This window comes from Apis cerana, linkage group LG8 (genome assembly GCF_029169275.1).
Source record: "Apis cerana isolate GH-2021 linkage group LG8, AcerK_1.0, whole genome shotgun sequence".
NCBI classification, from domain to species: Eukaryota; Metazoa; Arthropoda; class Insecta; order Hymenoptera; family Apidae; genus Apis; species Apis cerana.
Genome location: NC_083859.1, coordinates 1,698,965 through 1,725,181, shown reverse-complemented (window position 1 = coordinate 1,725,181; position 26,217 = coordinate 1,698,965). Strand labels below are relative to the sequence as shown.

At 22.5% G+C, this 26,217-nt stretch overlaps 2 protein-coding genes across 16 annotated transcripts; one reads left to right on the top strand and one right to left on the bottom strand.

The window, feature by feature from the left end:
- Positions 1 to 416: 416 nt before the first annotated feature.
- On the bottom strand, positions 417 to 25,563 carry LOC107996721 (Kv channel-interacting protein 1). Of its 15 annotated transcripts, none has more exons than XM_017054932.3 (8): positions 25,459 to 25,563; positions 25,232 to 25,275; positions 18,741 to 18,926; positions 7,751 to 7,820; positions 7,602 to 7,672; positions 7,146 to 7,418; positions 6,591 to 6,889; positions 417 to 6,276 (listed from the first exon to the last, which is right to left on the bottom strand). In XM_017054932.3, exons 3-7 carry the CDS (start codon positions 18,903 to 18,905, stop codon positions 6,842 to 6,844), a joined length of 627 nt encoding a protein of 208 aa, XP_016910421.1. In that variant the 5' UTR covers positions 18,906 to 18,926; positions 25,232 to 25,275; positions 25,459 to 25,563; the 3' UTR covers positions 417 to 6,276; positions 6,591 to 6,841. The 15 variants fall into 15 exon arrangements, with proteins under 15 accessions (XP_016910421.1, XP_061933878.1, XP_061933871.1 ...); XM_062077894.1 differs by having other exon boundaries at positions 417 to 6,271; XM_062077887.1 differs by having other exon boundaries at positions 18,741 to 19,134; positions 25,459 to 25,560.
- On the top strand, positions 7,967 to 13,534 carry LOC107996716 (dynein regulatory complex subunit 5-like). The gene is made up of 9 exons (XM_017054891.3): positions 7,967 to 8,099; positions 8,349 to 8,621; positions 9,253 to 9,444; positions 9,678 to 9,848; positions 9,945 to 10,083; positions 10,392 to 10,632; positions 11,205 to 11,360; positions 11,674 to 11,788; positions 11,859 to 13,534. The coding sequence occupies exons 1-9, from the start codon at positions 8,053 to 8,055 to the stop codon at positions 11,974 to 11,976; spliced, it is 1,452 nt and encodes a 483-aa protein (XP_016910380.1). The 5' UTR covers positions 7,967 to 8,052; the 3' UTR covers positions 11,977 to 13,534.
- Positions 25,564 to 26,217: the final 654 nt, after the last annotated feature.

Here is a 26,217-nt window from a genome sequence, read left to right as displayed (position 1 = left end):
AGTAATCCTAATTTTAAAATAAGTAATTATTTTAAATATTTGTTTATTAAAATTTGATTATAAAAATCCTCTTTTTAAATAAATTTTCAGAAATATTAATAACAAATATAAAACAATATTATATTGTTATACTTCTCAATAATATTTTTTAAAAAATAAAATTAAATAAAATGATATTGAAATAAATTACTTGATTGGAATTTATTATATTTATACATTTTATTTTATTTATAATATTTCAAAGATAAAAAATATTGGATGTAATATGGATATAATATATATATATTTATTTTGTAATAATTATTATAGTTTTGGTGATGGTACATCCTGTTGTTTTTGTATTTATTTAATTTAATTTAGTTTATTTAATTGCTACTATTATTTCACTATTAATAATTTAAAATAAAATTTAATGATTAATTACAACGATTCCTTTATTTTTGTGAATTTACAATTAAATTGTTACAAGATATAAGTTATCTATATGTTGCAAATATGTGTATATATATATATATATATTTTCAAAATCAATTGTCGGTATTTATAATTATTTGATTTAACGTAAGTATAAAAAATCGACATAGACGCTAAAAATATTAGAAAAAGGCCTGATTAATAAAAAATAATACGATAATTATGAATTGTATCATGTAAAATTTTTGTTTTAATGTACGCAATTAATGTATGATTACATTAATAATGATATTTGAATTATAGAGCAATATAAAAATTTAAATATAATATATCATTGAAATATATCATTGAATATTTGAACGTTTATAACAAAACATTTTATTGTAAAGATATATAATTAAGTTTTTTTGAAAAATGGATATATATATATATAATCTTATAATCTTAAAAACAACAAGAAACGAAAGTTTAAAAAATTATAAATAATATAAACAAGAATTTATCATATATATATTTTGTCGATTAAATATAAATTTCTAATTGAATAATCTAAATAATCATTTATTTTTCAATTATAATTAATATTAAATTTCAACTATTTTAAATTTTTTGGCGATATGAAATCAATCGCTAATCGATTTCATTTTAATCTAATCTTTAATTGTAATTTTTTGTTATAAAAAAACTTTTTTTAAGATTAACTATCAATTGTATATTTTATGAACTATAACCGAATATTTCGTACACACTAGATGTCACTACTGTAACAAATTTTGATTCGTTATTCGTGCTTATGCTATCATGATTAAATTTAAATTTTAATCATTTAATAAGTTTCTTAGAACTTAAAAAATAAATTACATTTATTAATAAACATTCTTTTCAAATATTTTCAAATAAATGAATTAATTAATAGAAATCAAAAAAGCTAGATATATATATTATATTGTTGTTTATCCTAAATGAAATTATATAGAAACTTAAATTAAATTAATCATTGATTGTTAATGACAATTATATATATATTTTCTTTAATTCGATTTAAACTAATCGCTGATTTAATTAATAACTGCTAATCAATTATTAGATTTTTCGTTTTGGATAGATCATACATGAAGAAGCAAATAAGTATATTTACAAGTTGAAAGCATGTATCCTATAAATTTTGATACAATTGAAAAATTTTACAGATGAACAAGATAAATCCCAATAGTCAATAAAGTTAATTATTATCTATATTATCTCTAATATTCATGAATTGACTATGACTACATTGACTTATACAAAATGTTTCAAAATATATTTCAAAAATCAAATTTTTTGAAAATAAAAAGTGGATTAAAAATTTGAAAATTTAAAAATAGTTTTAAAAAAATTCATTTTTTATTTATATTTTGAAACATTCTGTATAGTTATGATTATACTCATTTCAACATAAAATTAATACATACAAGATTTAATAATTTAATTATCTAATAAGTTCTTTAAAATTTGATTTTTAAACATCTTATGCTTCTATATTTTAATTTGACGATTTTCTCAATTTTGAAATGACCAATAAGCATGCACGATATATAATGATCTAAATTACATTTTTTAAAAAGAATAAGCTATGATAAATTGTTGATAAAAATATAATATTCATTTTTTCCATATTTTAAAATTTGTTCAAATAAAATTATTTTAATTTTTTGACAAAGAATTTAAATTTTCAGTTCCTTTTTCATAACGAAAATAATCATCAAATGTTTGTGTTTAAATCTTTTTTATCATAAAATATTGAACATATGGTGTTTGAAAACTTTAATTCAAAAGCATCATCGTTCATTATATAGAGCATTTCCGGTTTTAATCAAATAATTTAAAAAATAAAGATATTTAAAACAAAAGTTAATTATAAATATAAAAAAATAATTATAAATATAGTTTTCTAATTATTTCTATGTATAATTTCATTATATAGAACATCATTGATACAAAATTGCTTTTTTACGGTATTTTTCAATCTAAATTTCGTTATTTCAAAACCAGAAATACTTTATATGTTTTTATTTCTTATTAAAGATTTTATTCTTCAGATTATTTGACGTATAAAAAACTGTTTTTTCTTTTTTTTTTTTTTAATTATAACATTCGTTGTTTCCTTTTTCTAAAATCTCTCTTGATTTTCTTAGAAAATATGTAAAAATTGTTTCATCACATTAAATTGAATGTGGTATACGCATATTGTTGTCAGAAAACATTAATAATCGCTTTTTAAATCGATTTCGCTCATTTTATTTTTATTCAATGGGAAATTCAGTGAAAAACTCTCATTCAGTATTCAAACTTTTATGCAATCAAGAAATTTGTTCCAAAATTCTTACTTATTGAATTCTTCTGTTTCTGGATACAATTGACTTGTTCAATTAGATGCAGAAACAACCTGCATTTAATTAATATTCACAATAATACTTGAATTTGTTAACCGTTGTGAACACTTTATACATGTTTATGCTTTTATTCATCATTAGGAACAATGGCTCTTGTTTATAACATACTTTCAATCTTCTTTTGTTAATATAAAAATTAACAAATTTTTATCAGAAAAAAAATGAAATTAATCGGAAATGAAATTAATTAAATCCGTGGTTAATCTGAATCGTTTAAGCAAGATTTCATTTTAAAAAGATTTTTATTTTTGCTAATAAATTTTTTAAACATTTGATTGAATGAATGATTATATAATAAAATAGAGTTTGTAATAAGTATACTAAAATTTTTTTTAAATTTTATATAATAATAAAATTTTATAATAATAAAAATATAATAATAATAAAATAATTGTGAATAAACGATTTAGAAATTAATCTTTATTCTCAAAAGTTGCAAAAAAATATGTTTTTCTATTGAGAATTAAAAATCAACTCAATTTTTATTTTTATTTTCAATTTTTTAACTTCTTAAAAATTTAATAACAAAATTTTAATTATTTTTTTATACGAAAATAAAAAAAGTTTAATAAATTAATTGTTATATTTTTGTTTTTTGCTTAAAAAAATATAAAATGATATAATTTATACAAATTTAAATGTATAATATACTACATATAATAATTATTGGAACAGAAAGATCTGAACTGTTTATAGATTCTATCTGAGCACGAATCAATTATCTTTATTTAATATATATATAGATAGTTGCTATAAGAACGCGCTTAGCAACCTACTTGTTTTCTTATTAAAACATCATGGTGGAAGGAATTCATTGATTAACAAATAACAGTGCAAGAGTGTTATGAAGAGCTTAACAAACGGTTCTTATCTTAAAATTTTCCTAACTTGAGCCTCTACTTTAAAAGATTTAATACATAAAAAATTTATATATATATATATATATATATATATATATATATATATATATACATACATATTATGTATATGTATATATATATGTACATATATTATACACATGTACGTATTGCCTACAATTTTTAATGTAAGGTAACTACCATTTATAAATCATTTTTATTAGGTATTTCTAATAATTTTACAAATTAATGTTCATTTAATAATGGATAATAATTAATATAATAATTTTATAATTAATAATTTTATAAATTGATATTTGAAAACTACAACTATTTAAGAGACTAAAAAGACTAAATTTTGATTTATCTACGAATATTTAATTATTTATTATTATTAAAAATAAATTAATTTATTTGAAATAAAGAAAATTTTTTGGCATTAAATGTAAGTGCTTTTAAGTAGATGAAAAAAAAGTTTTAAAAATTATTAAGAAAACTTTAAATTGAATATAAACATGTTTGAAGGTGCAAAATCTTTTTTTAACTTGAAAAAAAAATATATATATATGATTCAAAAAAGAAAAACTAGCGATTTCAAAATCAATGCAAGCTGCCTATAACTACTGATTATCTTGTTGTGAGTTCAATCGACAATAAATTGTACAATTTTTTAACAAAATCATTTCGTGTAATCTCATACAATTATTTCTTAATTTCTTTTTCCCCTCAGTTTTCTTTTCTTTGAATTACTAAGTGATTATTGCAATTTGGTGTTTTTGCGAAGAATATAGATAATTATAGAAACACCCTTTTATTTTTCTATTGAATAATACTATAATCTTAATAATATTCTTTAATGTTTGCTTATATATATGTTTGTATGAAAATCGTTTTTAACCAATAATCAATATTAGAAAACTGTTATCACTTATATCTACGATATAATTCTAAATAACTTTTAAAATGGTTGAATCCTATAGAGACCTTATATATATAAGATACACACACACACACACACACACACACACACACACACACACACACAATGTATATAATTAATATGATAAAGCAGAATATCGTTCTGCTCCTTTTTCAGGAGAACTACATTGTGTTCGTATACCTTTTTATTTCTCTTCTTAAATTATTTGAGATTATTCCAATAGAAAATTCAATCTTTTTAACATTTCTAAGGTTCTATTGCCGAATGCTCGTTGCATACTGAAGAAGTTTTTAATGTGTAAATTGTTCATATAAGTAAAATCAATATATATTTCCTCGAAGAAATATAGCTTCTTTATCAAGCACAGAATATTATTAAATTTCTTATGTGATAAAATTTAAATTTGAAAAAAGAAAATATCCTTCTAAAAAATATAATTGTTAAATTACACACATCGAATATATGTATTTTTAAAATATTTTTGATTAATTAATCATTTATATCATTTTGAACTTGATAAATTTGAAATTATTTTGATTTTTTTTTTTACACAATCAGTTTTAATTTTCAAATTTTTGTGGTACTATATTTAATATATTTAACTACATTTAATTCTGCCTGTACTTGTGCGTATAAAGGAAATATTGCTCAAATTAATTATATTTCGCTAAAAATTTTATCAACAGATTTAAATCAAAGAGTTATATTCTTCAATTTAGCCATTTATTTAATAATTTAATAAAATTTTAAATTTAATAATTTTTTGCATAATATAATTTTTATCCGTAGAAGAAAATCTTTATTAAAGAATATATATTTGATTTGAAATTTTTTATTTTATTTGTTCCCAAATATTCAATATTATTTGATTTATGAAAAATTATTTTTGATACAAATTTAAAATATTCTGTGCGCAATTAATTATTCTTCAGATCAATACTTAATAAACATTTCATCATTTCCATTATTTTTCATAGTAATTATAAAGATAAAATTGTCTTTCAATCGTATACACAGCCATATATCCTTCCATTGCTAATGAAAGAAATAAAATAGGTTTTCAGAATTTGGCACGGAAGTGAAACAAGACAAAATATTGTTTCATTTCGAATTCATTTTGTTTCAACATTTTCAACGTTTCTTCAGTGTGTAATATAATAGATTCTTAATTAGTTTCTTCCGTAATGTTTTTGTTTCTTCGAAGATTATTAATATTTTACATTCTTTATAATATATTAATTGATTTAATTTTTGCTTTTCTAATTTAATTTGAAATATTTCTTTTTAGTTTCATCTCATAATAATTTTTGACTCGAGTTTTTAATCTCAATTCCACAATTGACAAGTCGTTTATCTCCCCTCTCTCAAAGGAAGTACTTTTTTTCCATTATAGTTTGAATATTATAGTTTAACGCTCACCTTACGTGACATAAAATAATTCTTCTGCAAGAAGAAATACATGTAGCTCGTTCATCTATTGACTACGAGCATGATTACATTCTTGAACTTACAAGATTTTTAAGAATTTGATTTTTTTTATTTTTCTCGTTTTTTGCTTTTTTTTTAATATTCTTTATTTTTCTTGAAATTGGAATTTTTACTGTAGAATTTGGGAATCACATTTCATCCTATCCTGGAAAAAAATTGAATTCAGATTATGAATTCAAATTATATTGAATTCTATTAAAAAAATATTTGTATAAAAATTTTTCTTGAGATTTAGATTTTTTTCTCATTATTTTTTCTACTTGTTTTCTAATATTTTTTATTTTAATGCTATTATATATATATATATTTTTTTTATTTATTTTTTTAATTATACTACCTAAAACTAATTGAAATTTATTCCTATTTAAACCATATTTCTATCACTTACAATTATATTATTGAAAAATATATATATATATCTCAAATAAGAATAATAAATTAACTCGTTCATCAAATTACGCTTAGCAAAAGAGTGGAGCCTCCGGTTGATTCCACCAGTGCGCTGCTAAGAGCATATAAAGCTCTTGATCTTGAACGGTATAACCTGGAGGTGGTTGAGAAGGCAAAGGCGGTGGAATAGGTGGCAGCAAAGAGTAGGACGGCGGCGGTGGTGAAGGCGATTGGGATTGTGAAAAGGTAGTTGTAGTAGTAGAGAGCGGCGTTGGCGGCGTTGTTGTGGTCATCACCGGGGGCTCTTCCTTCTCCGGAGATCAAAACGCGTAATCAAACTTTGCCAACGACCGTGTAGTCACGTCATCCTAAACAAATTATTTTTATTAATCATATTGTATTACCATATTATTTATTATAATTAAATTTTCATTTTAATAATTATTCTTATATTTATATCTTAATAAAATAAAAGTTACTCAAAGTTTTTTAAATAGTTTATAGTATTTTTTGTTATCAACAATATATATGAAAAAATAATAATATATGAAAATATATGAATAATATATGAAAAAACGATATTGTTTAAAGAAATGATAAAATAGTGAAATAAAACATTAGTACCCTTAAACAGCTCTCCATAAATTCCTCGATTGTTATTATACCATCCTGGTTTAGATCAAACTTCTTGAACACCCTATCCAATTGCTCCCTCGCTTTCCTTTCCTCTTCAGCGTGATGCCGTCGACCCATAAGCTCATGTACCGCAATCACTACTTCCCATAACTCGCCCCTAGTGATGCACCCATCACCGTTTATATCATAAAGCTTAAAGATCCATCGTAATTTCTCGTAGATACTTCCTCGTAGCAAAGTCGATAAAATGACAAGAAGATCCTGAAGGAAATATTATTTTTTATAATTTGAATTTTTTCTTTTTTTTTCTTTTTATTATGAAAAATAATAAATTAGAAAATTAAAGAATTGATTAATTAAAATCGATAAATAAATAATATTGTGAATTTTAAAATTAAAAAAATATGAAAAAAAAAGAAATAATAAGAGAAAGATAAAAATTACCCTAAAATTCATGGCACCATTGCAGTTAACATCGAATGCTTTAAACACATAATGAGCATAAAGACTAGAATCTGCAATTTATACAAATAAATATTAAAATAATTTCTCAATAATTATTCAAGAGATAAGGATCTTTAATTTAAACTTACTGCCATGGGGGAAAAATTTTGCATAGATATCCTTAAATAAATCTTCGTGTACTACACCCTCTGGACATTCCTAAAAATATGTATATCAATATGAATATTAATTTAATTAAAAAAAAATCATTTAAATAAATATTTATGAAAAATACAAAGAATAAATATATTAATTTATTGGAAAAAGAAGTTTTCGTTGCCAATAATAAATTTTATTTGAAACAGATCATAAATGATGAAGATAAGAAGGAAATGAATCGAAGTGGATATTTGCATACGTATGAATATAATGCATAAAAGAAGCAGTAAAAATGAAAATTCCGTACACTATACCGAAATATGTATTTGAAACATACCGGTAAGTTTTTTATTTTATTTTTTATAATTAATTTTTTAATTAGCTAATTTTCCATAATTTCATAATTTTCAAATTTCTAAATCTTATTTAAAATTATTTAATCTTACATAATTTTTCAATATTTTAATTCTAATTTTTTAAATACTTTATAGACTTCTTTTTAAATTACTAAAAATTCTTATTATAATTATATTTTTGTAAGATTAATAATATAAGAAAATATATTTAATATTAATATCTTTCTAAAAGATGTTCAGATGAAACGACACAATTACCGACCGAGACTGAACGAACAATTCGGTCGGAAGATGTTTACTGGGACGTGGACAGAGTTCCGAGCTTAAAGACCCTTGCTCTTCGTGTTATAGCCTCTGAATGGAAAAGAAATCCAATACTGGAAGAATTACCGACATGCGAGGACAGAAATGAACTAATAGAAATTTTGTCTACCGATTTGCCATTTGAATTGACCATAAAGAAAATTGAAGATGATTATTATTGGGAACGTTGCTCGAAAGCTAGGTGAAATAGTTGTAGAAATTTAAATTTTTCTTTTTTAGAATTTTATAAATTAAACTTTAAAATAAAATAATAGAAAAATAATAGAAAGAAAGTAGAAGGTAGAAAATTTGAAAATTTACAAAATAAAAAATTAAAATATTTTATAAAAAAAATTTCAATAAAAATATAATAATGGTGAAAAAGAAAATAGAAAAATAAGAAATTAAAAAAATTTTAAATAAAAAAACAAAAAGAACATTTAATTCTATATTTTAGAAATAGTGATTAGTATCTTTCTCGATAAAAAAATTCTCAATTGATTTCTTTCTCTCTTTTTTTTTCAGAAATTTAAAAAAAAAATTTCTCAAATTTTCATAAAAACGTCAAATTCCAAATTTAATTTATTAATTAAAAAGTAGAAAAGTATATGATTTTTATATATCATATTTTATACAACATCAATTCTATTAATTTTGTTGGCAGTCTTTCAACAAACATCCTCTTAAGCACTCTATTCAACGCATATATATTTACAACACGAGAATTATAGAATTTTCATAAAGAAATTTCTTTTTGGTTTACGTTACTAAACGTGACCCTAAAATTTAAATTATATTAATGCGAAAACATGAAAAGACTGGAATTATTTTAGATGGGAACACAATGATTTATCTATACATGGTAATCGTTGGCGACGACGTTATTGCGAAGGTATTTTTAGCGAATATTTGGAGAATCTCGATCCAACTTTCTTCGAAGCGCAAAAGGAAGAATGCGAAAAAATGATCGATCTAGTGTATAAATACGTGCACACCATACAGATACGTTCTCTCATACCTACAAGGTAAATAAATTTATTTTAAATAAATATAAAATATAAACAGATAAAAAATATAAACAAATTATTTAAAAAAGAAATAGATATATTTATAAAAAAGAGAGCCAAATAATTTGAAAAGAATTTACAAAAGATAAAAAGATATTACTCGATCATATAAAGTTTCAAAAATTGAAATCTTTCTTTTTACAAGTTTTTATATTATGTAATCAATATATTATTTGCTTAAAATATCACAGGAAAACAAGAATATCTCTAAACGAGGAAGATCCTTGTGAAAAAGATAGAGAATATCCTATTAATCACATTCCATTAGATATTATTCTACCACGTTTTCCTTATCTTACGGAAATTCGCATTAATTTTGGACAGATTTATATGAACGATGGTTTTGAATGGAAAGACTTTGAGTGAGTTCTTTTTCCAAATTATAACATATTTCTTAAAATTTGATTTATATAATAAAATAGATAAATAACTGAAAATAAAAATAAAAAAAAATAAAGCATTTCCATTGAAGATTGTCTGGGTCTTGGTCGTGGGATTAAAGCTTGTGAGAAATTAAAGAAGTTTAGTTTAACTAGGAGCAATGTGGATCAATTACGTATTGCAGCTCTTCTTCAGGGAATGGTGGAAAACTATAATGTTCGTAATATTATTATAAATCTAAAAAAGAATTGCATATTTTAAATAATTTTTTAATGTTCTTCATATTATGCATGTAACAATAAACTTAGAAAAATAATATAAAAGAAAAAAAGTATTTCACAATTTTTTTAAAAGTTTTGCCATCCATCTATTTTATATTTCAACATCTACACATTCTCTTAATATTTCAAATAATTTAATCCTTTTTTTCTATAATGCATCTTTCATATGCTTTTCTATAATGTTTTTTTATCGATTTTTTAATAAATTTCCTCATATTATATTTTTAATATTTTTAAACACAGATAGAAGAACTAGATTTCTCTCATTGCAAACTGGGAAACATAGGAGCTCAGGCAATTGGTGAATTCCTATTGTTGCACAAGAAGTTGAAGGTATTGCATTTGGAGAACAATAACATAGGACCGGAAGGAGTTGCTGGCATAATTTACGGGCTGCTAAAATTGGAAAACGCGATAATGTTTAAAGTTCTGAATCTAGGGATGAACCCTTTGCTAGACAACGGGATGTTTCACATATGTGCCTGTAAGTGTACAAGATATTGGGTTACTAACTTTATCCTCTTATGAGTCAATATTTAAACTGTCTACTGTATCGAAAGGCGATTGTATCCCATAGAACAAACACTGTGCTTCCATTCCATTAATTTCTCGCCGGAAGTTATCCTGAATCTTTGTTTGACTTTTGCATTTCATCGAATAGTTAATCTTCCATGATTTATAACTACATATATAACTTACATAAATGCACAGAATATATATGTAGAATATTTAATATAATGAATAAAATAATATTTATAATAATTTATAATAATTATTATGAATATATTGCAAAATTAATTCTTATTTATTTCATCGCTGTTTTTTGTTTAGATTTATTTTTTCCTAGAACAAAAATTATTACTCATTTCATTGAATAATTGAAAAAAATTTTACAATTGAACAATTTATATATCTTACATCTATGTAGATCTTTATCTAGCTTGTATAAACTAACTTGATTTCCGTAAGGGTTATACAATTTTCAAAGAAGTGATCTTAGGCAAAGAACAGATTGAAATTGCATTCCCAAGAGTTCATTGTCTATGTTTGTTTTAGTTCTGTTAAGAAACGAAAGTTTGGAAGTTCTCAATGTGAGTGCTTGCAAAATAGAAGCTGCAGGAGGTATGGCACTGGCCGATATATTGACTTCCGGTTCCATCAATTTCGAAAATTTAAGTATCGATGTGTCGAACAACGATTTTAATGAAAAAAGTAAGATATGTTCCTAGTAAAAAAAAATTTTTTTTGTTGATTGTAGTGTATAAAATTACATATATATACATATATATATATATGTATATATAATAAAAAAAAATTAATATTTTTTGATAAATTGCTTTGATAAATACATTTAGAATTTCAAAATAGAATTTTTTAAATTCTGATTCAATACTTTGAATTAGCTTTATTTTATTTTTTATAAATCAATTTTCTATTAAAATATTCATTGGATAAAATAAAAAATATAATATAATATAATAATATTGTATATAAAATAAACGGATAACACATAATATGACTTTAGTTGGAGAGACAATTGACTTAGCACTGAAGGAAATTCCGTTTATAGTAGAATTCAAAGCTCGAATGTGTAATTTCTCGAAAAAATCAGAAAATTCTATCTACGAGAGTGTAATGAGGTAAGAAAAAATTATATATTTTATTATATTATTAAGCGATATTTGATTTCTGATTTTTGTTATTTTTTAGAAATAGACTAAAGAAACTGAAAGAGAATACGAAACACATGCTTGAAGAATCACAAAGAATTTCCAGCGATTTGTCTATCTTTAAACAAATATTCAACAATGATATATTCAATATATAAGCTCAAAAAATAAGAAAATTGATAATAAAATATAAACTTATGTGCAAAAAATATAAATCAAAAATAACAAATGAAAAATAATTCAATTTAAAAATGAGACAATATACATATTAGAGAAATATATAAAAGAAAAAAAGCATAAAATAGAAAACATAATATAAAAAAAATACAAATTATTAAACAAACATTTTATTTTGTATATATTTCTATATAATATGTTCTTAATATTTGTTAATATTATATTAAAATGATCAAAATTCGTTAAACTTAATTGATTGGATGCATTCAAAGCAAGTACAGGAAGAAATTCCAATATCAATAGAATAATTAACATTTCTGCATAATATTCAATGATAATGTCTCCATTCCATTTAAATATTCATCCATTGCCTCAGGAAGCATGAAGAAAATGATCGTCGCAATGGAGAAGGACTAATGAAAGAGTTGGCAACAAAAGAGCAGCGCAACGAGTATGCAACTACTTCGAAGAAGTATGCGAGAACCGTACGTAAATTGCAGCAAAAGTAGGCCAGTGCTAAGACTTTTTTCATTATTAAGACAAACGGTTGTCAGAAAAAAATAAAAGATCCAGTTTTGTGCAATCCTAGGAATATTCTTTCTCGATTGCTTCTTTTTCGTAAGGAAAACATATTTAATCTCGTTCTGTATTGTGCTTTTGTATATTGGAATATAAAAAAATGATTCCAAGATTCAATCATATAAAAATTATAAAATTTAATTTAAAATATAAATTATTATTAATTTTTAAAGAAAGCACATTACTTTATAATATTATTCAATTGCAATATTATTCAATTTTTGCATATTAGTATAGATATATAATTTGAAATACCAAACATATATTATTAATATTTCAGTAGTTGAATAGAGAAATATTCCAGTAGATATTATATATATATTTTATAATATTTGTTAAAAATCAATTAAATTGATACAGTCTTTATAATATTAATCCTAATACTGACTTAATTAATTATATTCAAAAATTGATTGAAATAAAATTATGTTTATTTTATTTTCCTAAATATATATCTTTTTAAATGTATAATAACTTTTATGATAAAAAATATATTGTTTAAATTTTGATGTAAAATTGGAATAAATTCGATTATAAAATTTTATCGATTTTCAAAAGGTTATAGTTTATAATTTCTTTGAAATCATATTTATGGTTGAAGAAAATGGTCATTCTTACGGTTGTATCTTATAGAAAACAACTATCAATTATGAAATTCTAACATTAAAAATCGATTTTCACCTTTTTAATTTGATATTTACAACGGAAGTTCACATATTTCCGATAATTTAATCACTCTGTTGAGATGGGAAATGTAATTTAAGATATAATTAAATGTGCAAAGAATATTATATAATTTTAATTTTTTTAATAAAAATAATTATATTAAAATTTGTAATTCAATTATTTAAATGTTTTTTTAATAATTATATTTAAAATGAACATATAATTATTTATAATACATTGTCTTTGTATTTATCGAGAAAGTAAATTATGAAGATATACACATATGCTTCAATTATATGGAACAGCGCTATTGAATTCTATTCTCAAGAGAATATTGAAATTCCCCTTATTAGAATTTCAGTTGACATGTAAATTGTAATTGAAGCAGTTACTATTGAAATTAATATGTAACACATATTATTAACAATACACAATTATAATGTTTGCATATTAAATAACAAAGATGCAATGATGAATAAACAAAGATGGATGAAATTTTCACAAAACGATGAAATGAATCGAGTTGGATTAAAGAAGAAACTAGTGAATTTTAGAAACATTCTTCAGTCAAGTATACTCTTATAATTCTCGTTAACCTGTATTTATATTGTTTGTTTTTTCATATAATATAATAAAAACAAATAAAAAAAAATTATTTCTACTTTTTCAACTAAAAAATATACATATATTTCCATAAATAATACATAATTAATTTCTAAATTAAAAAATATACAATATTGAATACTTTTTTTAGATTTAAATTTTTAAAACAATATAAAAGAAAATATATGTCGAAATTAATATCATATAAGAATTTAAATATATATTCTTTAAATTCTTCTATAACATAAAATATCGATATATAATCAAGTAATACTTTTTAAATTTTCAATTCATTTGAACCAATCATTATTTATCATTGACAAAAAAATTTACATTAATTTATGCTTCCGTAAGAAGACTAAAATTGATTATCCAGAATATGATTATAACAGAATAAACTAAAATAATTTAGAGAAATGCATGAAAATTCAAAGGTACATCCGAGAAAGCGACAATTTAGCGAGAAGTTCATTTATATTATCGATCTTCATGAATGTTATTACATGGGCCTAAATAAGTACTTACAATTTTTCTAAACGCCAAGGTCCCGGCCTCGACGCGGCCTCTGGTGTCGACCTTCTTCGATTTCCACTAGATACCGACACACTCCCGCCATATTCCCTTAAATAGAATCGAGTTCAATAGGACGAGCGTGGTAATACTCGCCTAACCTTTACGCTTTCATTGAAAAAAAGAGAAAGAAGAAGATTTCTACTTTCCAGACTCAAGATTGAGAGAGAAAGAACAAGAGAAACAATGAAGATGTTATGTTTCTTCAATAACTATTTCTTCGACAAAGAAGCTATGGAATAGAAAATATCGAACTTGCACTAATCAATTATACATCAATATTATAGAAAATACATTTGATTAGATTTTTCTGTGAAGATAAAATATAAATACTTTATTTTTAATTTAATGTTAATGTAAAACTTATTTATTTTTTTGATAACTAAAACAAAAATTTTATAAAATAAATACATATGTGTGTGTATGTGTACTTATCTGTACTTGTACCACTTATCTGTACTTATGTACATAATTATGTAGAAATATGACTCAATTTTATAATTTTTATAATGAAAATTTTTACTCACAAAATTAATAACTTTATAGACATGTATAATGATATGCAATTTTAAATTTTTTTGTTCATTGACCTATTTCAAACTATTTTAACCTATTTCGAAAAAATATTGTGCACATTCTTGCAATACTTTGCACAGATATTTTCATTATCGTGCAAACGCACGCTCTTGACACAATTGCCAGTCTTAACGGCTCGAGTGGCAAGCGTATAGTGACGAAATAGCGCAATTAAAACATCTAAGGAACTCTCGAAAAATCCGAGCTTTTTTCGTCATACACATAAAACGTTCTAAGACTCAGGGCTTTTAGTTTCGCGTCGCGTGTAAATGCTTGTCTACAAGTGGCTGCGACAGAAGTACGATATTTAACCTTTCGATCTCTTTAGAGAACCGATATAATCTTTTTCTAGAAGGCAATTTAATTTTTTTATTTTTAATTTAATTTATTTTTTTAATAATTAATTATGTTTAAATATTCTCTTTAATATCATGAGAATAAAGAAGAAATATAAAAAATTTCTTTTTAAAAATATTAAATCCTTTTTAAAAATAATAAAAATACAATAGAGACATCTTTATGAAATAAATTACAAATAAAGAAAGAGAACATATGAATATAAATATTTATGTAACATATAAGAAAAATATCTCTGAAAATAATATAGAAAATTATTTTATGATAATTGAATTAAAAAAAGTATGTAACAGAATACATAAGTGAAAAATTAGATGTTACACTTAATAAAATCATTCAATTCTTCTATTTTTATGTTATAATTATAATTTTTTTTAATATTCAATTCATAATTTTATATCAAAATATAAAATTTCTCTTTCTTTCCTGTTAATAATTTAAATCTTCCAAAATACGTCTTGTTTTATATATATATAATTTATATATATAATCTTCCAATGAAATGGATGATTGAAAGTCGAGTCATATGTCTATTCGAAAACTTTCAGTAGAATTTCAAAACTTTATTCATGAAATAGTAATCGTCGTGACACACTTTTAGGTTGGTAAGAGCATAAAGTTCAGATCGATAGTAGCATACACGATATTTAGTTGGAAAAGTTAAAAATCATATATTTTCCAATGAAACTAAAAAAAAAAAAACTACACATAATTCACAATTTTGAACATCAATAGATTAATTGCAAAAATATTTTATAAATATGTATATATCTATTTTCCATTCATTACATTCCATCTATGAAACAACTGATCAATATATCGATCCATTCGAAATGTTTCACAGATGTTGACACATTGTATTATACAAAGAAAGCTTTTATTATTTGTTAGAAATTGATTGCATTAGTACAAACTGAATCATGTGTACATGTGTTAAAATACGGATTTATCGAATAATATAATATTCATCGACAAATTATCATTATCTACTTCATGTTATAGCTATATCTATCGTTATAGATATCAAAAATTAGAGCGTTTGATGAATGATTTATATTTGTTGATAATTGAATTCATTAAAGAATCATGCATTAAAATATTATTATAACATTATTCATGCATTAAAATATTGACAATTCCAAAAAGTAAATAATAGTAGAAATTTTAATAAAATTATTATTAATATAATATATATATATATGTTTAACAAAGAATGTCCAATTTTCTTTTTCATAATTTCTTTGAACATTGATGGACATAAATAAATATTTTTAAAACTTTTGGAAGAAATAAAAAAAGATGGCAACAAAGATAACAATTAGAAAATACAATAGAAAATTAATAAAAATATTATTTATCTTGATAGTTCAAAAATATAAAAAATACTAATGTATTTTAAAATACTAAATAAAAAATATATAATACAGGAAAAAATGTTTTTATATGAATGAAAATGTTTCTTTTAGAAAGATTAATATGTTGAATTTATTCTTGGTTTATCCAAATGAGATAGATATCATGTAATGTAGATAAAGTCTGGTTGAAGAATAGAAAGTTCTAAACTCGACAAATTACTGTGAAATGTACAGGTGATTTTGTTACAGTTCCAAATTCATTTGTTTGAAAAGTTACTTTCTCAAAGAAGATATGTGAACGAACAACTTTGAACATTTAAATATTCCAAAAATTAAACATTTAACATAAAGTATTGTTTCTTTTGATTAAAATTTTCTTTATTTTAGTAATTAGTAAAATAAAAGAATGAATAATAACTTGGATGTTTCTTGAAAGATGACCAAAAATATCTTACTTTCATTATGAAATTCATAAAGCCAAAATATTGAATATGAAATATTAAAAATATTAAAAATAACAGAAAATTTCTTCTTCTAAATTCTAAAGTAATATTTTGCTTTTTTTCTTTTATATAACTATTCTATCCAATGTAAACTTAAATTGTTTTTAACTTAATAAATAAATCTTAATCTTAATATTTTTGTATATATTAACTTTTGTATTTGATTTGGTTTTCAGAAAACCAAAAGAAAAAATATTCCACGAAAATTTTAATATTTTGAAAAAATTCTTTCAATCAATTATTTTGAACTATCATATTGACCTGCCTTGACTACTTCCGATATTTATATAGAAAGAACAATAACCTTGAAAAAATCCTGAACTCGAGAAGAAATAACTATCGCTTCTATTACTTACTCTTAAAACACTGTGTAAATATTTTATGAGTGACACGACATTGGCATGGCATGTTACGTTTTCCTTTTAATTTTCATTTATCGCAAAAATAAAGCGCAAATTGTTTCAACATCAAGGCTATATTCGCCTCACAAAACATTGGCATTGCATACAGAATTGTTGATTAAACTATTGCATAAATTATCTATTTTCATCTCTTAACATGTATAACCTATAAATTGAAGGACTTCAAAAAATAAATCGTTGGTCAAAAAAGTTTAAAAAAAATCCATCTTATTCTTTAAATCCTTTAAATCCATTCTTTTTATTTATCTTTGCTATTCATGGAAATGTTTATACTTTAAAAATAACTGAAATAATAATAAAGTGATGATGATTCGTTAAAGAATATTTTCAAATAAACATGATATATATAATGGAAGAAAAAAGGAAAATATTCAAAGAGTCTTACAACATTTATATTTGTCATGAATATTCATGGTAAATAAAATTATGAAAGAAAATTGATGGCAAGCCAGCGACATAATTGTCTAGTTGAAATATAACATGTTACAATTGTATCTAATTTTACGAAAAAATTGATGCAAGACTAAATATCTCTATTTTATCGTTTCAAAAATTATTATTATATTAAATTTTATTATTATCGAATTCATTTCATAAAAAAAATTCACTGGCATACTATCATGCTGAAAATTGATTTCAAATCACTATGGAAAAATTAACTTTGAAGAGTAATATAAATAAAGAATAGTTATGATTCTTGAAAAAACCTTCAAAGTGAAACAAATATAGTTATAGAATTCGCTTCTTAATTTCGATATTTAAAATCGTAGAATTAATTTATATAGAATTATACAAAATACAATATTGGAATAAAAATAAATTTAAAAAATCAGCAAATGGATGATTTCGTACAAAAATAATTTTTTTCTATTTTTTTTAGACTTCGTTTTCAAATAAATCAAACTTAGAAACTTTTTACAAAAATACAAGCCCTTGAATTTAAATTAAATTAAATTAAATTGTTTCTCATTGTTTAAAGATGAAATTTCAACTCATAACCTACGCGAAAGTAATTGAGAAGTGGTCAGACCAGCCAAGTATGACTCACATCCTTATTTGTTGTTCCAGGAATCACAACTCTGTATCACTAGCTATATTTTCGGATTCAATGTACCTGTTTAAAGCCACGATACATCACGCGTATTTCTTGCCTAGAGAACTTGGTTTGTCGGAGTAATTCCTCAAGGGCAACCGGTCTTGTAGTCTGTTGTCTGGTTCTTGCACTCTCGAAGTCGAAGAGGGCCTCTTCCGGTCCCGGCGAATCCGGTGGCGTAGCCATTTGTATTTAATCCTATGCTTTCTATCAACGAAATTTCTTCTTTTCTCAACTTGCTAGATATTGTTCTCTTGATTCGTTTAGATCGTTAAGAGCACACCACTTTATCCATTCCTATTCGTTAAATATCTTCTTGCTTGATCTCTCAATTTTCGTTGATAGAAGAATAAAGAGAGAGAGAAAGAGAGAAAGAGAGAGAGAGAGAGAAAGAGAGAGTAATAATTGACCAATACTGTAAAAACAAAATTTAGCAAGTTAATTGAAATATTTTTCAAGATATGAATTTAATTATTAAAACAATTTTAAATTAATCAATATTTATATTAATTTTTTAAAAATTTATTAAATTTATTAAATTTAAAAATTCTTTGTTTCTTATTTAAAACTTTGTTATTAAATCAAAAAGTAATTGAAAGTTTCATACCTCAATTTTAGGAGCGCGAAATTTAAATTTTGATCGTTGCGCGTCCATAAATCTTAAATTTCTCATATTTAACAAAGTATATATTCAAATAATAAAATATTTTTTTTATCTCAAAGAATATAAACATATATCTTTAATATTTTAATTTTTTTAATATCAAAAAATATTATGTAAAATTTTTAAAAAAACAAAAAGCATATTTTAATATTATATTTTTAAAAATATATTTAAAAATATATCATGAATCTTTTTTATTGATGTCAAGATGAAATGTTATTTTTAAATATTTTCAAAACGATTTCGATTCAACCGATAAATAATTGGAACAATTATTTATTAAAAACGATGCAACGATGCAAATCATATCATATAAATATGTACTGATTGACATACTGATTGATATTTTGATATTTTGTATGTATCGAGTAATGCTTCTAACGATAGACGAATATGTATTCATATCGGATTCATGATAGCAATTACAAAATTACTGCATTTAAAATCAATTAATGCAGTGAAATGGCAAAAAACATCGAAACAAAAATTTAAAAAAAAAAAGGAGAAACAAGAACATATCAAATGAAACATTTATGTATTATATATATATTAGATATTTGAATAACGAATCTATAAATAGATAAAAAATTTAACTCAAAGACATCATTTTCTCTCTAATGAATCAAATGAAGTGTTGCGGATGGCATAGTCTGACTCAATATCGTGTTATTCTACTTAAAGCATGAGTGAACGTATCTATAATAAAATAATTTTTTAAAACAGTAAAATAATTCATTTATCAATTTGACATTTTTTAATAGAATTATTATTTTAGAGAATGTGTTTATTCTTTTAAGGATACTTATTTAATAAGATAACTTATTGATTAATTTGAACATCTTTTAAAATGTTTCTTTAGAAAACAAACATAGTTTTTTCTTCTATTTTGATTACGTAAAAATATTTCTATCTTCGTGATATTTCATTCTATTCCAACGTTATTGTTAAAGTTATTTTTAATTTAAAAATTATTTTTTATATTTAAAAATATTTTTATCTACAATTTTTTTTTGCGAATTTCTTACTTATTACTTCAAGATTAGAAAATAATGATAAAATGATATTGCTCTCATAATTTTAAAACATTCTGAATTTGTAATGGTAATGAACATTATTCATTACCTTTATTTTCTATCTTAAAAAACCTTTATTTTCTATCATAATCTAGATTATTGTAAGTGTCTTTATCAATTACAACAAAAGTTTTCAATAATCGTTTTCCAAAAGAGAATAAGAAAAAAAAAATTGTGTATGGTTAACAAGATTTAGGTCACTCAATTGATATCTATTGAATCAAATACAATGTCACAATGTATTTTATAAAAAAGAGAAGAAAAAAAAGATAATAAACGCGTGAATGCTCGTCAAGCATCGTTGCTTTCTTTCAAGAATCGATGATTGTACAAAGAGTTTTTCTAATGATATTTTCGAATCGTTTCATTTCAATTCACATTCTGCTGAACTTGAATAGATTTTTTTTTTAATAATGAAATTAATTTTACTATAACATGTAGTCACACATTGAGAGACATGTACTACATTTTATCTTATTGTTTGTTAACGAATTAGACTTATTTTATTTTATACTATTTATTTTATTTTATTCCAAATTTTTTTCTGGTGATGCAATAATCGGTAATAAAATTTTTTTTTAATATTTAGTTATTTATTAGATTATTCTATATATAAATTCATATTATTAAAAGTAACTAAAAATAAAATTAATAAACAAATACTAATATATATCTATAACTATCTTTTTACTTTTTTTTTCATTATATATTTCATTAATTATTCTAATCAAGAATTTACCTAGAAATATTATTATAATTTAATAGTATATATATATATATATATATATATATATATATATATATATATATGGTAATAAAAAAATGGAAAAATTTTATTTTATGTCGTTTAATTTTTATCGATTCCATAAATTTTCTTTGTTTTTTTCTATATCGCTTATTTAAGTCAATTTTCATAAATTTTAAAAATTTAATTTTCATTTTAAGAAATATCAGCATTTTAGTTTCAACTACAAATAAATTTCAATCTATTTCTAAAATTTTTTCATATGATTGGCAATTTGAAATATTTTATGATTATATTTCTTGATAAAACAATCCATTCTCTTTTCTCGGATGTGTATACTTTGTTAGCTTTCTCCGATACACAGACGTGATCGATGAATAATTGCTGAGGAAATGAATCACTTAAGTCATGTATTTTTAACCAAAATTTACATTATAAGAAAATTTTAAAAAATTATTGAATATAATATTATTATAAATTATTATTAATTTATAATATTAATGTATTAAAATAGCTATAAATTTTAATTACTAATAAATTTTCGTTTAAAAAAATTTTTTCGAAGAAAGAAAATTAATTATTCAACTTTTTGTTATTACTATTTTACTTTCTAAATAATATAAAATACTTTCAAGATTCATTCTTTAATTTGGCTATTTCGAAATATAAATAAAAAAATTTATTTAAATATACACAAATAGCTATCTTGTTACATATACGTATATATATTTTTTAAATTATAATAATCTTTAAAAAATCTTGAATAAAAAATGCTCAAAAAAAAAACAAAATCAATATCCTCAATTACAAATATTAAAATTACTAAAATATTATTAAAAACGCTAAAATTTATTTATATTTCATCGCAAAGAAAACATCAAAATCATCTCTAAAAAATCTACTATTATTTTTAAATCAAAGATAGAAGAACTTGAAGATTTTTTTAAATATATTATAATGTAGTTCCTATTGAAAAAAAAAACTTGAAAAAAAAAATATTAAAATATCTTTGCACTATATATTTTTCTATGCAAAAAGCTATGTAACAAAAGCGATGTTTTGTCCTTTTCCACGAACACAAAAAAAACGGTTGAAATGCTCGAATGAATCGCGATTGTACACATGTACCACGGGCACAAGGATCGATAGATAAAACGAATTTTTATTTTTCATAGGCGCATAGGTGATATATATGGCTATTATGCAATACATATGTAAGTAAAAGAGAATACATAGCCTCGTTACCGCGTGGTATCTATGTACCATTCGATATAAACATATATATCTACATAATATAACTACATAGTATAGTTATTCGGTATTTCGTTGGGAAGTTGGCAAAAGCAGTGCATGCGCGTATTTCCGGAATAAATTTCGATACTCTTCGTTTAAATCCACCTACATTTACCAACACATTCTTCATCTCAACTACCCTTTATCGATTTTTTCGGTAAAGGGTGGTTTTGGAGGCTGTTATAAATCTTGGATTCTTATAAAAAAAAATTATTAATCTGTGGATTCTTTATAAAAAAAAAATTTTCTGATGTTAATTTTAATGATGTATATAATAATGTATATAATAATGACTGAATTTAAAAAATTTTTGATATTATATATATATACTATTTATATAACATGCAGAGAAAAAGAGTAATGAAAAATATTTTCGCGTTATTTAAGGTATTTTGATTCAAATTTTTTAATTTTTGTAAATTATTTTTGTAATTTATAATAATTATTATTATATATAATTTTCTCAATTTAATTAATACATCGCTTTTATAATAATAGTTTTCATAATTAATGTAGAATAATAAATCATAAATTGATTCTGATAACTAATTCAAATATCATAATAAAATAAAATATAAATTTTCTTCAGAATTTATTTTTTGAAATATTCTTCTACAAAAAGAATTAGGATTGTTAATACTCAGTTTTACAAGATTATGAAGAATACAACTATAAACTATAAAAATATATTAATTAAATCGAGAAAATGAATCTGTACTTTCTTATTACATTGTAAAATCATTAATAACACTGTAACAATATCATAAAATATAAAATTTAAAAATATTAATATTATTTAATTATCAAATATTTTCAAACTTTTTAACGTAAAATAAAAAATATAATACATGTATATATTATATACATGCATATAATATATATATATATATATATATATATCATATATTTAAAAATATTTTAAATAACTTCAGCTTAAAAATGATGTTCTCTCTATTTCTCTTTTTCCTTTGTATTAAAAATAAATCAAATTAAAGTTTGAATAAAAATGATTAATGATCTATTTCCATTATTACCCGAATATAATTATTTATTCTGATTAAATTATGAAAAAGAAATCTTCATTGTTAAAAGTAAATTTTCAGATTAGCTCGAGTACCATTAAAAATAGACGGTGAAATAAACCGAATATCATGCGTGCAAGAAATTAGCTACCACATCGCATTAAATCTTCCGATGAATTGTTTTTCTATGGCGATCGTTTTAACAATAAATCCAAATTATATCTTCGTTACTGTTATCAATTCTACTCATATTTTTTTTACTTTGACGAATAATAACATGAATTAAATATGAAAATTCAATTATTAGATCAACGAATTCTAACAATTCTAAAATTAAAATTTAAAAAATCATGTATTTATATTTTTTTAATTCTATTTTTAAAAAAATAAAACATATATAGAATATATAAAAATATAAAATTAAAATATTAACAATTTAATAGAAAAAAACAAAGATGCAAAATATAAAAATACAATATTACGGAAAATATAAGATAATATAAAATATATATTCTTATAATAAATATATATTTCTTATAAAATATAAGAAAATATAAGAAAATATAAGAAAATATAAGATAATATAAATATAAGATAATGCAATAATATAAGAAGGTTTATTGGAAAATCATATCAATTATATTGATGAAAATGATAATCAACAAAAATGATAAATAACTGGTAAATAAAAAATGATAAATAAAAGAAATGATAAATAAAAATAATAAAATATTCGAAAATAATTATTATAATTAAAAATTCAATATTCTTTCACTAAAATCAATGAAAGAATACTCAATTCGAATAGCTTTATATCTAAATTAGTTTAAATATTTTATTCAATCACTAGAGATATTGTTATTATTTCTCAAAAAAAGTTTCTATTTATTCACAGTTGCAAAACCATCTTTTGTTCCGAATGAACGAAATACAATACAAATGATTTTTCGAAATTTTATATTAATCTTTAATGTTATGTGTTAATGTTTTATTCAAAATATGAGTTGTTGGATGACAAATAATAAATCTTATTAAGCTATAAAGAAAAACAGTTCAAATATTATGCCTTGCCAGGAATAATAGAGACAAGGATAATTTGATGTAGTAGAAAGCACAGTAAAATAATATTACGTAACATTCGTATACATAATATTCGTGATTTTGATTATTATTTTGAAAAAAAAATATTATTTCTAAAAGAAATTATTCTGAAATTATTTTTTTATGTGATTTTAAATTAAACAAAAAATAAATAAATATTTCGATGAAAATTATTTAATTTAATCTAAAAATATTAACGCTAAATAGAGTAATAATGTTAAACAGAATATAATAACTAATATTTATAGAAACTATTCTCTTAAAAAACAAATAATATTTATTTAATTCATTATCTGCGATTTTATATTTCTATATTCTTTAATAACATTTATTTAAATAATTAAACATTAAATATTAAAATTACTTTATTTCTAGTAATCTAATTCTCAATTTCAACCAATTGATATCCATTTAACTCTAAATAATTCTTCTTTGTTCAATAATCCATATTAATCAAGCAACAAATTCAAAAATCAAAGTAGCCTCGAAATCAAAACATCCTTTTAACCTCTCTATAGTAGCTTATCTATCAAGCACAGAATATACAGTTTCCTCGAACGCAAGCAAGTGGCAACAATCTCGATCAGCAAGATAACAGAAAAGGAATCGCTTACGTTTCTCGGCGTAGAAGGAAGTGTCAGAAAATTGCTGGAAATTGCTGGAAATTCAATCAGAATGAATAATGCGATGAAAAAAGATCACGGCAGAAAAACAATGGATTTCGAAGGATAACGCGAGCACGTTAGAGTTCAGGGTGAACGACCCTAAAAACGAGGAGGAGATACGATGTTTTACAAAGGACCGGAGAAAGAGAGTCGGGCTGACCCGTACACCGGCATACCGTTTATATCCTCTTCTACTATCACACACGACACTCAGTGGCAATACTGCGCAACTACGCAGTCGGCGGCAGACTGGATGTGGCCGGGCTAGACCAGACCACGCATCCTCTGCCCCGCCCAATCATCGCTCTCCTTTTTCGCCCAATACTATCCTTTCTCATATAACACTACCCTCAACATTACTCTTAAATCTTTAACAAATTCTTTTTTACTCCACCAATTGCTTTCTTTGTTTCTTTTATTTTTTTATATCTGATCAGCAACAGTTTTGTTCAGAAAATTACTAAAAGAAAAATATCATTGGCAAGAAATAATATTGTTTAAGACTGATTTCATTTATTTTAAAATTATAATTTACTGAATATATTTTTACTATTCAAAACTATTTCACTATCGATAAATTGTTAATATGTTGTTTTTTTATAAAATTAAAAAATAGAATATATTGTTTACTATATAATCTTCATTAAGTTTAAATCACTAAATTTCAATAAAATGGAATAATTAAATATCCCAACCAAAAAATTGAAATAAGTAAATTATTTTCTTTGATTCTCTATTTACAAATAATTATACATAGAAAAATTTTTCTATAGCATATTACATTAGATAAAAAAAAATTTAACATTGAATATCTTGAAACTACGCGCCAAAAGCAAATATAAAAGAGAAGAATAATAATAAATAGGATAAAAATTGTAGAATCAGCGCCATCTACAGAATAGATGAAACACGCAGAAACAAAGAGCAAATAGAAT

Bases quoted from the DNA above. Each gene is read 5' to 3' on its own strand.
- LOC107996716 (XM_017054891.3), top strand. From the start codon at position 8,053: ATGAAAATTCCGTACACTATACCGAAATATGTATTTGAAACATACCG. The intron at 9,849-9,944 runs GTGAGTTCTTTT...AAAAAAATAAAG, and splicing joins TTTGAATGGAAAGACTTTGA to CATTTCCATTGAAGATTGTC. The intron at 10,084-10,391 runs GTTCGTAATATT...TTTTAAACACAG, and splicing joins GAATGGTGGAAAACTATAAT to ATAGAAGAACTAGATTTCTC.
- LOC107996721 (XM_017054932.3), bottom strand. From the start codon at position 18,905: ATGGCTACGCCACCGGATTCGCCGGGACCGGAAGAGGCCCTCTTCGAC. The intron at 7,821-18,740 runs GTACATTGAATC...ACATATTTTTAG, and splicing joins TGTATCGTGGCTTTAAACAG to GAATGTCCAGAGGGTGTAGT. The intron at 6,890-7,145 runs GTACTAATGTTT...TAATTTGTTTAG, and splicing joins TTATGGAGAGCTGTTTAAGG to GATGACGTGACTACACGGTC.